The sequence below is a fragment of the Ruditapes philippinarum genome, unplaced genomic scaffold (genome assembly GCF_026571515.1).
Source record: "Ruditapes philippinarum isolate M1 unplaced genomic scaffold, ASM2657151v2 ctg646_1_1_1_1, whole genome shotgun sequence".
Taxonomy (NCBI): domain Eukaryota; kingdom Metazoa; phylum Mollusca; class Bivalvia; order Venerida; family Veneridae; genus Ruditapes; species Ruditapes philippinarum.
Genome location: NW_026856735.1, coordinates 169375 through 185244, shown reverse-complemented (window position 1 = coordinate 185244; position 15870 = coordinate 169375). Strand labels below are relative to the sequence as shown.

At 31.8% G+C, this 15870-nt stretch overlaps 2 protein-coding genes across 2 annotated transcripts; one reads left to right on the top strand and one right to left on the bottom strand.

Annotated features, from left to right (window-relative positions):
* The first annotated feature begins 5439 nt into the window (after positions 1–5439).
* LOC132747520 (uncharacterized) lies at positions 5440–9339 on the top strand. Its single transcript, XM_060736921.1, has 4 exons — positions 5440–5810; positions 6333–6566; positions 6764–6905; positions 8493–9339. Exons 1-4 carry the CDS (start codon positions 5488–5490, stop codon positions 9285–9287), a joined length of 1494 nt encoding a protein of 497 aa, XP_060592904.1. The 5' UTR covers positions 5440–5487; the 3' UTR covers positions 9288–9339.
* A 3781-nt stretch (positions 9340–13120) lies between these two features.
* Positions 13121–14779, bottom strand: LOC132747513 (uncharacterized). The gene has a single exon (XM_060736914.1). It carries the CDS (start codon positions 14524–14526, stop codon positions 13615–13617), a length of 912 nt encoding a protein of 303 aa, XP_060592897.1. The 5' UTR covers positions 14527–14779; the 3' UTR covers positions 13121–13614.
* Between the last annotated feature and the right edge of the window lie 1091 nt (positions 14780–15870).

Genomic DNA, 15870 nt, shown 5'->3' with positions numbered 1-15870 from the left:
GAAAGAAAAGAAAGAAAAAGAAAAGGAAAGAAAATCTCGAATAATTGTATTTGAATGTGAAAATAATTCTGTTTTCGAAATATTTTTTTATGAAAATGGAAAAGTACATGTATAAAAAATACATACTTACCCTTTAAGTTTATGGATAGGAGACAATTACTAATTGGCTTTCTGCTAACAAAAATGAATGCTATATGAGTGTATTATTCTGTAAAAAACTAGGAAATGCTATTGAAATGAACATTTTTTTTTTGATAATCAAATAAAAAGTTATGTTTACGGCTAATCGTCATACAACACCTGCTCCCTTTGTTTACCAGGCGATTAAGTGAAAATATACTAAAACAAACTTAATTAAACGTTAAAATATATGTATTTTTTGCTTGTAAATCATTAGAAAATTATTACTAAACGATCTGATAAGCGGCATTTCTGATCATTGAAGATCGTTCACCTAGACGCTCTTTCTGCGATATTATTAGCTCAACAGAGCTGGCTCAAGACGAGCTGTTATGGTCGTTGAATGCCCGCCGTCTGTCCTCCGCCCAACATTTAGTCTGTCACATTATTGCCTCGAGTGTAACCAAACTTGGTCTGGATGTTTGTTCCAGTGATTGCTTGGACAAGTTCGAACAGAAAAACTAAGTCACAGGAGCCAAAAAAAAAAAAAAAAAAAAAAAAGAAAGGAAAAATATAAAACTTTCACAGCCAAAATATGGAAACACATTGTTAACACTGTGGAGGTAAAAGTGTCAGCCTAAACTATCCCGGAAATTGATCAGAATAGAAGTTTGTTTTAGATAATTTTAGCTCAATCACGAATTTGGGTCATCTGAAGTCACACGATCCAAATATAGAAAAAGTTTGTTAATACCTTAGAGGTAATATTTTCATTCAAAATATAATGTTAATGTCACAGGGTGGGAAAAAAGGGGAAGCCTGACCGGGACTAGAACCCGGGACCCTCGGAATACCGTACCGCGGCTCTACCCGGCCCAGAAAACATTACATATAGGACCGATGTCGGCCCGATATCATCTTCAATGTCGGCCCGATATCGGCATCCGAAGTCGGCTCGACATCGGATGTGCAACCCGGCTCAAAGTCGGGCCGATATCGGATGCCGATATCGAATACCGACTTACAGCCGATATTATACCTTCATTCATAATAAGCTTTTTTATTTCTAACAGCATATTGGTTTGCTTTCCTTAACATATAACAGAACATATATTTATTTTGCAATACCTTTTATTACATCAGCAAAATTAAAAATTCATATACATAATATATTTTATAATTTACACATAAATACTTCAATGTTTAAAAACCATGTATGTTTAACTTACGATTTTTCCTTGCTAAGTTAACACACATTAAAATTTAAACATTAATCTTTACATGTTTCCTATAAAGATCAGTCAAAATTAAATTGTTTTAACAAAAATACTTAAGTCATGTGACTGGCAAATACAACCTTGCTATATTCATACTACTTTTTGTTTAGATAAAATAAGCTCAATGGCATTTTTCTTACTTGTTCCTTTGCTTTTTTACATCCTGTAGACTTAAAATCTGTCTAGAAAGTGTCAAGCTGTTATCTCTGATATATTTAGTAACTGTATTTTAGATTTTGCACATTGATTCATACTCCAGTTATTACGAGTTTGAGTAAAACTTTAAAAGAATAGCTGACTTTTTTCACATTATCATGTTGAATAGTTAAACAGCATTTTGTAATTTGTACATGAGTTAATAATGTCAAGTGTCAATTGTGCATGGTTCCTCCAGGAGTCCCGATATATATGAACTTCTTCAATTGTTTAGTTTTTAGTCTGCTGTATTGCATCAATTGGTCATCTTTAGCTTCTATTCTTTCTCCAAAACCAGCTATTTCAGTTGTCAGCACTCTGATTCGGGTATGTTTGTCATGTCACAGACAGATGATTTACCTGCAATGAATCATTCATGTTTCAAACATTAAGAAAATATATCAACATAATAGTATATTCACATTTTTATTACTAAAGGACTATGTTAAGAAAAGTATCCTTTCAAAAGGCAAGCAGGCACTATCTTTTTCTTTTAAAGTAATCAACATTTCATTATTTCTGATTAAAACTTTCATAACATTATTTCTGATTAAAACTTTCATTTGACATCTCTATCATCATTATAACTTTTAATAAAAATAAAAAGAAGATTATAACTTGATGTTTATTCTCTCTCAGCCGCTAAATTTCAGGCAACAATTTAAAAACAGTCGCGAAAATGTATTACAAAATAATTTTCGGCGAGATAATTATGAAATTCCCAAACCTACGTTCAAAATATCAATGACGCCGAATACTACAACAATGAATTTATTCAAAAGCATAAGTAATTTATAAATTTACCAGTAGTATTTGAGAAAAAATCCACTTTTTTTAGTTTTGGCGCAAACTTCTTCTGATGGCAGGTGGGCTAGAAAAATACCACGTTGTGCAAATCACTTATACACTAAATCGGCAACAGACATGGAGCCGATATAGCACCGAAGTATTTTTTATGAAAACGACTTAATTACTCTTTACAAAAGCATCGATTTCTTGCTGAAATGAATTTGAGAAGAATATACTAAAAAACTCATTTAATTGAATAACAGGAAATAAATGTATATTGGACCTATATCGGACCGATATCATCCTGTCTTTAATAAGTTTGTCTATATCGGATATATATCGGTTCGATAGCGGAAATCCGACTTCGATATTCCGACATTTAGCCGATATCGGCCCGATATAGGTATGTTTGCTGGGCGACTGAGCTATCCGGCCGCTTACACATCTTCTCCCCTAAATAGTGAACAATTCTGAACCGTCACGTACTCCCCTGCTAATGAAATTCGTCCTCGAATTTTACAGAGTTACAGAGCAATGTAAGTTAGACTCTGAGCTTACACTCAAGGTCCCCCACACTGGCCACCAAATGTCACGGATATACAGGAGTTCTCACTCAGGAGGATAGGGCGTTCGAAGAGAGACCTGTAATTACATGCTTGACACACAATAAAATAGAGATAAGGAATCAGTGAAGAAAACAACAGCTCTCGCTATAAGAGTCTCATTTCTTGTGCTTTCAATAATTCCAAGCGAAATACATACACATATCATAGTAATTTATGTTTACAATGTTTTATAACATAAAAAACACCTGTAATTATATTGTTGGCACAAAATAAAATAGAAATAAGGATTCAGTGAAGAAAACAACAGCTCTCGTTATAAGATCCTCATTTTTTTTGCGCATGCGTAAAGGTAAGCGTGACCGAATTCAAAAAAAAAATGAAGTGAATGAGGCCCGTAAACGTGTTAAAGGTAAAATGAAGTATATTTGTATGAAGTTGAATAATGATATGGAAGCTTGAACTAGAGACGATAGGGGAATGATATAAAGAGTATAGGTATAAAATACAGAGTATTCTAGCAAAGACAAAATGACTCTGTGACATTAACATTCTTGAGGTAATATTGTCAGCCCAAATGTCCTGAAAATTTGTCACAAAGGTTGGTTTAGATAATTTCTAGATCAAGTTCGAATTTGGGTCATTTGGGGTCACACAACACAAATATGGAAAAAGGTTTGTTAACACTCTTGAAGTAATATTTTTATTACAAATATAATAGAAATTTGTCAAAGGTTGCTTCTTTGATTTCTGAGTCAAGATAGAATATGAGTCATCTGCGGTTAAAAACTAGGTCACACGGCCCAAAGTTTGGAAAACCTTATATCACACTCTAGAGGCAATATTTTCAGCCCGAATATCTGAAACGTGTTGTATTGATTTCTTGCTCAACTTTAAATATGATCCATTTGATGTCAGAACATAAATATGGAAAACTTTGTTTTACCTTGTGTTTTATGACATTTGTCAGCAATGTGCTTAAATGCTTTCTATGTCGAGTTTGAATATGGTTCATCTGGGATCAAACACTAGGTGACACAGCACAAATATGTAAACACCTTGTTTACTTTATTATTCACTTTTTAAGGTGCAGATACGAACGTTATGATATCAGTTTAAGATTATGACATTATATCCGCTTTTTATTTAAAGCTAACAATATATATATATTTAAAATGTACATTGCCATTAAGAGCCATAAAATCAGGTTAGCAATAAAAGGACCATCATGATCCTCTTGTATGATTTCTTTCAATATCATACTATCAAGATATGTGGTTCCAACTTTCTTACTTGCATATTTTAAAATTACCATTAGCATACTTGCCACTTGGCAGCAGCTGTCACGCGCAGTCTTTCCTGCAACAACTTCCGTATTATTTACTTTCTCATATTGTTTTTTCTATAAATTAAAGTGAAAGGCTTTATGAGGAAATAACTTAAGACTAAACTGAGTCTCTGTCCTCAAAGTACACACATCTGGGCTTTCGCTTTTTTCTTTGATTAAGATAATGTCATCCGCAAAGTCTTAACATAATTTACCTAAAAGGCCAATGATACCCGAAAAACGATCCTATTTTTATTTCTCAAAGGTTTTTTTTTATATTTGTTGTCCTGTTATAGTTTACAAAAAAAATACTCACTGGCCAATTATCCGAACTATATTTTGCTTGTGCTGCTTTTTGGGAATTAGTACTACTTTGTTTACTGTTTGCTACTTATATATATAATAACATTAACTACTCATTTTTGCCTATTCTACAGGAGGACAAACATGTTCGTTTTTTGAGGCATAATGTGCCTTTAACGTTTATAGTATAGGGTTAACGCACGTTTTTCCGTGTTATAACGTATGCAGAGTCCAGAGGAACGGTTGGGGCCCGAGCCCGGTAGGGCGAGGGCTCCAACAGTTCCGAGGGACTCTGCAGACTTTATAACACGAAATAAACGTGCGTTGACGCTATCATAGCATAAAATTTTCAAACAGATTCGTGATGTATAGTTTATACAAAACACGATTACATTAAATTCTTGTGCTTGGACGGTATTTATCCAATTCTATGTTTTACGTATGCGTTTCATTTTTCCGGGGCCAACAACTTGGAAAATTCTCGGAACCGAACGAAATTTTGAATTTTAATTGATTTAAGAAAGCTTGGCCTTTGGAGATTTATTATCTCAAGAAAAAAAAAAACAACGTTACATTACTCTACCCTCTACCCAAGACAAAACACGACCCTCAGATATTCTTAGAATGATTTCAGATTGACGGTAGAAAAAGATCATATAGATCAGTGACATCAGATTCAGAATCGTTTTTTTTTTCAAGCAAACAAGTTTACAAAAAAATCAGGCACTAAGCATTATTCTCTCAAAGAAATATAAAGAGCATTTATCAACATAAACATAAATAAAAAACATTTTCTCATATTAATTTTGTGTTATCTAGTTTTGTAAGTTAATCGGAGTGTTAAACTGAATGACAGGTAGATGGACCGTTCCGATTATTTCCGCCTATTGCGCAATCCCTAGTGATTGTTGCTATGCCTCACAAGCCAGCATCCAAAATGGCGGCCGTACCTGTTTCATCAACAACAACCGACTCGCTAGAAGATGTACCCGATAATATATCTATTAGTTTTCTACCTAATCATAGAAGTCTTATGGAAAGGATTATAAAAAGAGGTTTAAATTACTATCTACAAGGCTATGTCCATCAAATTAGGGTTCATATTGACGATAAACCCAAGGTAAAGGTTGTTGCTCGGTGTTGGAGATCTATGAGGAAAAACGAAAAGCCGCACACGCTACACATTGAGATTCTTAAAGATACTATAACAGAGTCGTACTGCTCTTGTAAGGTTGGGTAAGTAATCGAGTACGTAAAATTGTCAACAACTTAATTAAGTAGGCTTTCTTTGGGGATACTGCATTTCTCTATTTTAGAATAAAAAATGAATTGCACCCCTCCCACTTTCCAAAAAAAAAAAAAAATAATAATCTAATAAAATAGAATAAAATAAATAAATGAAAAATATAAAAAAAATGTATAGACTATACACCATTATGTAGATCTTTTTATTAAATAACTATGTCGGATTTTTTATTTATTCTCTTCAATGCAGAAAAAAATATATATTTAACCATCCTTGAATAGGCCTAATTGTACAGAGTCTGATGTAGTCTTGTAGAAACATTTTCGTGCTTTTGTAAAAACGATTTACTGTATAGACAGATAAAAGAGTCATGGTGAATTTTTTCTGTCAACTTAATCAAAAAAGATCTAATGATAACAAAAATGATGATCATCATCATCCTCATGATTTATCATCATCATTGTTGAATCACTATTTGATACAATAATAATGTGCAGTCTTGTATATTTCAGATTAACAGGCCACTGTTCCCACATTATTGGTCTAGTAAAAACCCTTCAAGGACTGAAACTACACAACATCAGTAATGTACCTGACCAGTTGAGCTGTACAAGTGTGCCCCAACAATGGCATGTTCCAAGAGGAGAGAAAATAGAGCCTGTCCCACTTAACCATGTTGTGGTGGCCAAAGCTTGTGAGACAAGGAAGAGAAAACCAGTTTTTTGCCAAGTTGACACTCAGTACAAGTAAGATTTTAAACAAAGTAAAAAGTAACTACAAATATGTTTTTAAAATTTCCTTCTTTATTTATCTTACATAACTATAACCATTTAGGCGTTTTACTTATATAAATTTTAACAATAATGTCAGATACTTGTACATTTTACATGTATAAAATTTGTTAAAATGTTTTAATTTATGAAATCTTTCACATAAATTACAGGCTTCCAGAGGTTACCAGCAAAGATATAGAGCAGTTAAAAGGGGCCAAAGGCACACCTCTTGAATACCTTCTCTCATCAAAGAGGCCATTAGTTACAACAGATCTTGGTCAAGTTCAGCTTGGTTCATTTCTGTCATATCAGGTAATATATTTGTAGATACAATATTTTAACATCTATGTAATATACATAAGGTTTAATTGAATTGCTCATTCTTAGGTAAAATGTTTTAATCACAGAAATTCATTGAAATCTATGATATTCTTACTAAATATGTTGAATTTGGATAAAAGATTGAATAAACTATGTATAGGAAGCTGCATTCCCTTGAACAGGTCAAGTAAAGTTGTTCTTTTCTTTAAAAAAATGCCAGTTTTTGTAATGACACTATACATGTATATTCATATTGTGACCACCTATAGTATGTAGAATTTTAAACATAACATATCTACTTTGTGTGAAGTCAATACATGTTTATTTTATATTTACTATGTACTAATTATCAATATTTTCTAATATCAAATTTGAGCATAGTATATCTTTAATACAAATTCATCCAAAATCAATCAAGTAATAACATAACTACTAATTTTGCAGTAGTATGTTATTATTTGTTAAACAAATGTTATTGCAACTCAGTTATTTGTCTTTTACAAATATTCTCTGATGTAATGTAAGAATTGCACAAACAGACCAGATCTTATTAGCTTGTTTAAATAAAGATGTAGGAATTTTATGAGACAACAATTTATATGTCTTCACTTTAGCTATTACTCTTTCAACATGAACTCTGTGTTTGGCAATTTTTTGAGTTAAATAAGTATCAGATGAAGACATCTGTGATGAACAAGAAGAAAATGGGGGAATGTTTAACACAAGGCCAAGTTTATTAAGTTCCTCTTGTATTGTAAACCCCTTATCAGCCATTATACCATCACCTGGATTAATGTAACCATGGTTTAACAAATCTTTCAATATGGCATAAAATCCACTTTCTTCACAGATCATTTTATCTGATATTGAACCAGTAAAAAGCTCAGAAATAAAAATTACAGATCCACTTGGGTCACACCCAATTAAAGCTTTAAGAGTTGTAGATGATTTGTAATCACTGTACATTTGACTTTGAAGAGCTAATGCATTTGGTACTTGAGTTTTGAATTCTGAACCATCTATCATAATTAAGGTTGTAGGAAAATCTTTCCTAAATTCTGCTGGCATTCTAGATATAATATCATCCCTTGGGGGCCACAGTGAAATCTGGCCAAATTTAAAATATAAAATATCTAAGAGTTTGTTAAATACAATGCCTGTTGACTGCAAATATAAACTAAATCTCATTGCCAAATCTTTCAGTCCAAAATCATGTCTCAATCTGCATAGTACTAGAAGAAGTGCATTTTCATTTGATAGTAGCTTAGTGTCAGTCCTACCATATTTTACAGTTTCTTGTGGATTTGGAAACAAAAAAGAAAACAAAAATAAAAAGTTGACATAAGTTATTCCAGTGTAATATTTAAACAAGTTTTTCATATCCTTTTCCCTATTTCTAATTCCTTCTGCAGAAAATGTTTGTTTCTTTTTCATATCTCTTTCCAAATGTTGTAATTTTGATTTCAGTCTATTAATTTCTTTGTCTTTCTCCAATAATTGAATCTTTAGCTGCAGGTTTTCCTCATGTAGATGAACATCTTGATTCTCTGAAATAATATAACTGCATTTTAATTTCAGACAAGAAATTTGAAGTCACTGATTCCTGTAACAACAAATGGCTGTGGTAACCTCTGTGTCACAAACTCATCACCAATTAGACTTCCTGAAAAGTTTCAGCACTTGATAAGTCATTATACAATAACAGATCCACAGACATTAGAGCAATGTACAAGAAACCAGGCAATGTCTGAAAAATGGCATCAAGCTAGACAAAACAGGCTTACAGCATCAAACTTTGGTGAAATCATGTTAAGGAAATCTCCCCCTAATGAAAAATTACTGTCACGTTTATTTTCTACCGGTAAAGATATTCATGCCCCATCTATATCTTATGGGAAAAGAAATGAGAGCAAAGCCAAGTCTAAATATCTAGCTCAGTTTCCAGGAAGACACATTCATGAATGTGGTTTTGTTGTAAATAATGAGTTTCCATTTTTGGGTGCAACCCCAGATGGAAAACTCTGTGATAATGGAAAAGTAGGGATTATAGAAATAAAATGTCCCTATAGTGCCAGAGACTTGACTGTTGCTGATGCTTGCTGCCAATTAAATAATTTCTTTTTACACACTGATCAGAATGGCCAGGTTGTACTGAAATCAAATCATGCATACTATGCCCAGGTTCAAGGGCAGCTCATGATTACAGGTAGTTCATTCTGTGATTTCATTGTATATTGTCCAAATGAGTCTGACTTGTTTGTTCAGCGTGTTGAACCAGATGTTCAATTTATGACAAATATGCTAAATGTATTAGCCAGTTTTTTTGAACAGTATGCTCATCCTTTCTTACATTGCAGTAATGGAAATGTATAGTTTCAAACTATATTTAAATTGTGTATGACATATTACAGGTTATATGACCATGCATAAGTAACTGTCCATTTTCTCCCATGAAGTGCTGTAATTATGAGAATAAGTGATTAAAAAAGAATAAATACAAATAACAATAATGGAGGTAGGGCTCTATATATGACATAGATCTATAAATGAAACAAAAGATCTGTATAGAGTAACCATCCGCCGATGATCCGGCTGAAAGGGTCATAATGTCATAATATAAAATGGCTTTTTAGTATTTTTTGTATGTTTAACAAAATAACCAAATATTATTTTAATAATATGGTTTAAAGATCAGTCCTCTAGCAAATTATATTATTTTCATGGTCACTATTTTTTTGTAACATATAATCTATAGTCTACCAACCATGAAGTTAGCCATTTAGCATGGTGCATCAACATATGCCTTTTTTACTGAATTGATAATGAATTTTCTGACAAGAGTCAAAGATAAAATGTATTATGAAAATATAAAAAAGTTTGGAGCAGTTTGTAATTATTTTTAAGGATAGCCAGTTTTGGTCTCAACATTATTCAGGCATAGACTAGACTAGCTCATTTAGCTAGCTAGGCTATTTCATAAGTTGCTTTGAGCTGTCAAAAAAACTGACAACAACATGTAGTCATGTTGGCACACGTCAAACAGAAATCAAAAGCCAGCCTGGCTAAGTAAATCATTTCATGTTTAATTCAGCATTTCTTACAGATTCATTTACCGTTGAACACACGACTTTATTTTTGTTAATCCTGTTGACATTTAACTGTTCATGCGGTCGAGCGCATGCCTTTATCCACCGTAAACACTTCTCAAATTGAGTTTTAGGGTTAGGAAATGTTATGAATCTGACCCCAATCATCTTATCAGGATACCTGCAATCTGCATTGTATGTTCCCCAAGCACATCTACGCACCATTTTGAATAAAACCGCGGTATTTACTTTTGATGTAGCAGTTGCCAAGTGAAAGCTTGTGAGCACAAGATGGCGGGTAGCAACAAGCAATACCGCACTGAAGTAAACGGATCACTTTCATTGGTTAAAAATATCCGTCGCGGAACGGTCCATTCTACAGTACTGTGTTTGTTTACATTGACAACTGTCCGTTTCTTAGAAAGGGCGACAACCAAGATTAGCACCGATGTCTATACGCCGTTTTTCCGGCATAGTTACTTGAATATGCGACTGAGGCCCTCGAATCAATAAATTTCAATATAACAAGAGCGCATGACTCTTTGGCAAACAGGCCAAATCATCATTTTTTGTTTGTTTGTTTACTGGGCCCTGTATGTATTGCGCATAGGTGAAACCGGGCTATAACAAGAGCGCGCACGACTATGTTAACACATGGTTTTGGTCCCGTTATAACATGGGCAAAAGAGGGAAAAATAGCCGATTTTATGCTATAATATATAAAAATATGGCAATGGAAATATAAAAACGTTCTTATAATTATATTACTTAATGAATCCAATGTCAAAAAACCTACTTCGCACTTTGTATTTCGTGGAATTTGTTTTGAAATAAGTAAATATAAAAGCGTATATAACATTTCAAATATACTGTTCACACGGTGTAAAAAAAGGATTAATGAAATTATATTGACAAAATTAAATTGCGAAGATATGGCAACGTAATGAAAAACATATTAATTGATTTACAGATGCTCAGTGAAACTTTGTCTTGAAAAAAAGTTAATAATTTAAAGGTTTGGGGTACCTTAACTTAAAAAAAAAAACTTTCCTTAGTTCTATTAACCATTAACATTAAATTTTAAAGTCTTATATAAAAAAATTTCGGCACTGAACACGGCAAAAAAATGCAAAGGTAATGGGAAAAAATTTACTCAGAATTAAATTTAAAAAAATACAACTTGTTGTTCTATTTATTTTGATTATAAACGTTTCTCTTTGTTTCCAAAACTTTTGAAATAAATTCAAACAACTAAATGATAAAATAAGAGATAAAAAATGAGATAGAATTTTTATCAATTATTAAAGGCACATTATTAGAAACAAATAGATGTTTACTTCTTTAGAAAGGTCAAAGATGAGTTTTGTTATATTTAAAATATCAATATTATTATCTGGGCATGCTAGATGCTTGTTACCTAAGAATGTAGCGATAAATGTGAAATTATTCGTCAGAAAAGTAGCAAAATGTAACCAAAGTAGTATTTTAACATCCATATAAAAATATATATATCAAATCAATATAACTATACTATTTACCAAAAAAGCAACAGAAAGAAAAGGTGGTTCAGGTAATTAGCCAATGAGTAACTATTTGGAATCAATCTAAGTACACTAAATATAAAAGAATTTTGAAAAATAAAATAAAAGCATTTCTAGGACATAATGGGCCTTTAAAAAGACAACAACAACTACAACAACAATAAATTTTACAGAAAAAAATATAAAAGATAAACATTAAACCATAAGGATGATTATTAATAATCCTGGCAGGTGAGAATATAACAAACGAAATATATAAAGATGATTGCAAAACATATTGATATATTGAATCATTATTAAGAAAGGATATTGATAAACAAGGTGGTTATTTAAACAATAATTAAGAAAGCGTTAATCTGTGGGTGGTGGTTTTTAGAAGACAAAAAATGATACAGAACATATACTTAATGAATGATTTCTAAATGTTTTTTTCTTTTGTTTTTAAGTTATGTAAAATAACTTAGTATGAATTACAAGTATGAGTATACAGTAAATTAGACATTGCTATTTTTTATAGACCCATTATGCCCTAGAAATGTTTTTACTTTTTTGTTTTCAAAAGTCTTTTTTTTGGGGGGGGGGGGGTGTTATGTGTTAAAGTTTCCATGAAATTACTTATTGGTCTTTTATCTGAACCATCTTTTGCTTCTGTCGATTTTTTCCGTTGGTACAATTATATAGGGAATTAGCATTTTGCAAGTAAGTCAAAATAGTAGTTTACATTTTGCTACTTGTATGACTAATTTATTCACATCTATTATTATCTTAAAATAATTGACATCTATCATGCTCTAAAACTATTAGTTACATGTAAATACATTTATATCAAAACTCGAATGTTTGCTTTTTCTAAAAGTGGGAAAATTTGTTTGTTTCTGAGGCGTAACGTGCCTTTAATAAACTTATAAATAAATGCACACACTCGATCCTAATACCATTTATTAATAATTATAAGTTAATTAAAGAAAGAAAAAAAAACACAACAATTTATAAGTTAATTAAGGAAAACAACAACAACATATATTAATCATCTCAAGAAATAGGTTTTACAATGATGGCATTCTGCTCTTTCGAATATAACAATTCTTCATGATATCTTCAGCTACTGCAACACCTGTGCTTTATTTCAAATTATTTATGTTCAACAAGACTTTTGTTTCCAGGGAAAGAGTTATATTACTAAATTTAACACAGTCAGCAATGGTGTAGTGTGTTGTCAGTAAAGACAATATTAATTAACATGTTTCTGCATTCCAATCATTTGTGCACCTTTACTTACTTCAGACGCTTTAAAACCCTACTATAAATCATTCATGAATACGTAAATGAATCTTAAACAAAATTTGCCTTTTCATGTTGAATATGATTCTCACATGTAAAATAATATATTCACTTAATTTGTAAAATTGCTCTCCGATGGAAATTCCCATATGCACCATAATATATATTTTTTGCAGCGTGCTTACTGTAAATGATGTTTACATTTACAATACTTTATGAAAATTTTGAAGAGAAGATGACAAATTTTGAAAATTGCAAAATAAATAAATAAAATCATAAAAAAATAAAAATGACGTCATAAAAGCATAAATGTTAGTAACCCCATTACTACGCTACAAGAAGTTTTATTGCCTAACAATTTTCTGCTTGTCCTTTAATTTGGAAACAATATATTAAAATTACCTTAGAATGAATTAACCAGACCAACAGTTTTCACGTATAATGACAACGAACATAGGTAAAAAGTACATGTATACTTTGTATTTCTTCTTTTCAATGGTACTGAAACTGTCTTTTGTGGCATTTATATAGATACATAATTCTTGAAGAAAATACATAACTCTTGAATCCATTCATTATTTTTGAGTCCATTTTATATACATTCTTTTTTGAATTCATCTTCATTAGAACATTACTTTTGAGCCTGTTTATATACGTTCCTTATTCGTTATTTTTGATTCAATTTTATACATTCCTATTTATAAATACATTTTTAGCCATCGCTTTTTTGAATCCAGTCGTATAAGCTTCTTATTTATGAATCCATTTTTATATATACTTTATATTTATTTCCTAGTTTTGAATCCATATTTCCAACTTATCTGCAAGTCCAAAATTACCGTCCGCAAATATTGAAGCTCTTCCATTATTCGAATACATGATTTTTGCCAGTTTGTACCGACGACCTTCTAATCTCTCACATTTGTAAGTGAAACCCCAAGTTACAACAAACCAAACAACATCCTCTGTGCACGATGCATACTCACTTGCGTTTCTAGCAACGTACCATCTTCTGAAACTTTCCTGAAGCCCATGCAAACTGAAAACTTGAACAGAAGACTTAGGTGTTAAATCATACCATGAACTTTGAACTAAATTCTCAAAGGAAAACCAAGACGTATTGTTTGTTCCTAATCCATTAAAAAGCATGTAAGCTACAGTTGTGCCACCAGAAATAACTGTAAAATTAATATATCTTATGTGTTCATTTTCCCAGTTATCAAAAATAGCTTCATTTTGATAGATACCGTTTGCACATGCATTAATATCCTCGTATGTATGTAATCTTTTGTATAAAGTCTTAATGCTGTACGTGTTGTCAGTGGGCTGGTAACTATACATTTTTGTCCAATCTGCAATTCGAAGTTTTACACAGCAAACGCTTTCAAACCCAGTCCACATTCCCGTAGAAATTTCGCAAAGGATGTTACCATAGACAAGCAGGTTATATCCCAAGTTACAAGATGCATTAACACTGACATGCGTTTCATTAAAAGCATTTAAAGCCCCAAGTTTTCCTTCAATCAAAAATGAAGGATTTTCACAAGCAGAATAAAGATTGGATGTACAGAAGAATTCGTTTACTGACCAAAGTCCACCTGGCAGACAGTGTATTATCTCCGACTTGTTTGTCTCACTACATTTTATTTCCAATTTTGAGCCTATACCAAAGAGATTTCCAAGTGTGTCGGCATTGTTGAACATTGGTTTAGGACAGAATGATTTTTCACACAATGTTTTGTTCTTGCTGTCATATTTTGTATTTAAATTATCTTTAATATGCACCCGAGTTCCTGGTTCTTTTGATTGCTTGTCAAGATAACTATCATATATTTCACATAGACTATATCTACGTAAATATCGTGCGGACAAACACGCTTCTTCTTCATCGCATTTAGTTTGACAAGATTGAAAACTTATTCCATGGAAAGAAATAATAAATGATGTAACTATAAAATCAGTCATACAACTGACATTGATGAAAAATAAATATATACACAGTTTTAGACTGAAACGCAACATCTTGTTTAACTTGATGAGAACATCGTTTCTTTCTTTTAATAAGTCCAACTTTGTCTAACAATTTACCTCCTCCAGGACTGGCGGATAAACAGTCGACAACATGGTAAATAGAGATATTATGTTGTTTGATGTGTATATCTGTTATTTGTTACACCAAAAGATTTATTCATTACTTTGCATTACTGACCTATGTCAGTTATCAATTTCCCACTTATTAAACATTAAAACTTTTACGTTTTGCTAATTTGTACTCCCAGAAACATAAAAGGAAACTTAATGAATCCTCCTCCCTGGATATTAGTAACGGTTGTATTTCTAACTTGGCAGTAATGACATTGCTAGTTCATGCTATCTTTGAAATCAAGCAGTTTCTCTCAAGATTACAAGGCGGTTTACGACAGGGAGTTTCATCGAGACAAGGGTTGTTTTTAATACTCATAATGTAATTTGAAACTGTGTTGTATAATTTATGGTTCAAACGATTAAGATAAACAGTTTGATGTAAATTGATAGTCGAAATAAAGTGCGATCGGCAGTAAACTTGTTAAGTTGTCAATATTTTATCCTTTAGGGATCAAAAGCTTTTTAAAAGTCGTATTTCGATCAAGATTAACACACTTAAATAGCATTTTATATAGACATGTAAATTTACAAGTTGCGGGTCTTTTGCCGATAATGTCAACAGAAAGCTCGCGGAGTAGTTCAAAACAGGTAAGCTTAATATCACCAATAAAGAAAAAAAATGCCAAAAAAAACTGCATATCATGCAGTAATTGTATAAAATATGAAAAAGAAAATTGTTTTTTTTATATTCAATGATTGCATTTTTAAATTATTTTCAATTCAATTTTCCATCAACTGTTTTTCATACCACCTTTTTCTTAGAGGCTCATTAAGCCATTGTCATTATTTTTTTACATAAGCTTTCTGTTATAGTTACCCATTTGATATATAGCTGAGACATCTTCCGCTATTTTTGCGATTCATCATTTAATACAGTTATAGTGTAGTGATTTGTAATTTTGT

What these genes read in the sequence shown, in the direction of transcription:
- LOC132747520 (XM_060736921.1), top strand. Translation starts at nt 5,488, where the DNA reads ATGCCTCACAAGCCAGCATCCAAAATGGCGGCCGTACCTGTTTCATCA. An exon ending in TACTGCTCTTGTAAGGTTGG is followed by an intron (nt 5,811 to 6,332) that starts GTAAGTAATCGA and finishes TGTATATTTCAG; the next exon opens with ATTAACAGGCCACTGTTCCC. An exon ending in GTTCATTTCTGTCATATCAG is followed by an intron (nt 6,906 to 8,492) that starts GTAATATATTTG and finishes TTTTAATTTCAG; the next exon opens with ACAAGAAATTTGAAGTCACT.
- LOC132747513 (XM_060736914.1), bottom strand. Translation starts at nt 14,526, where the DNA reads ATGTTCAACAATGCCGACACACTTGGAAATCTCTTTGGTATAGGCTCA.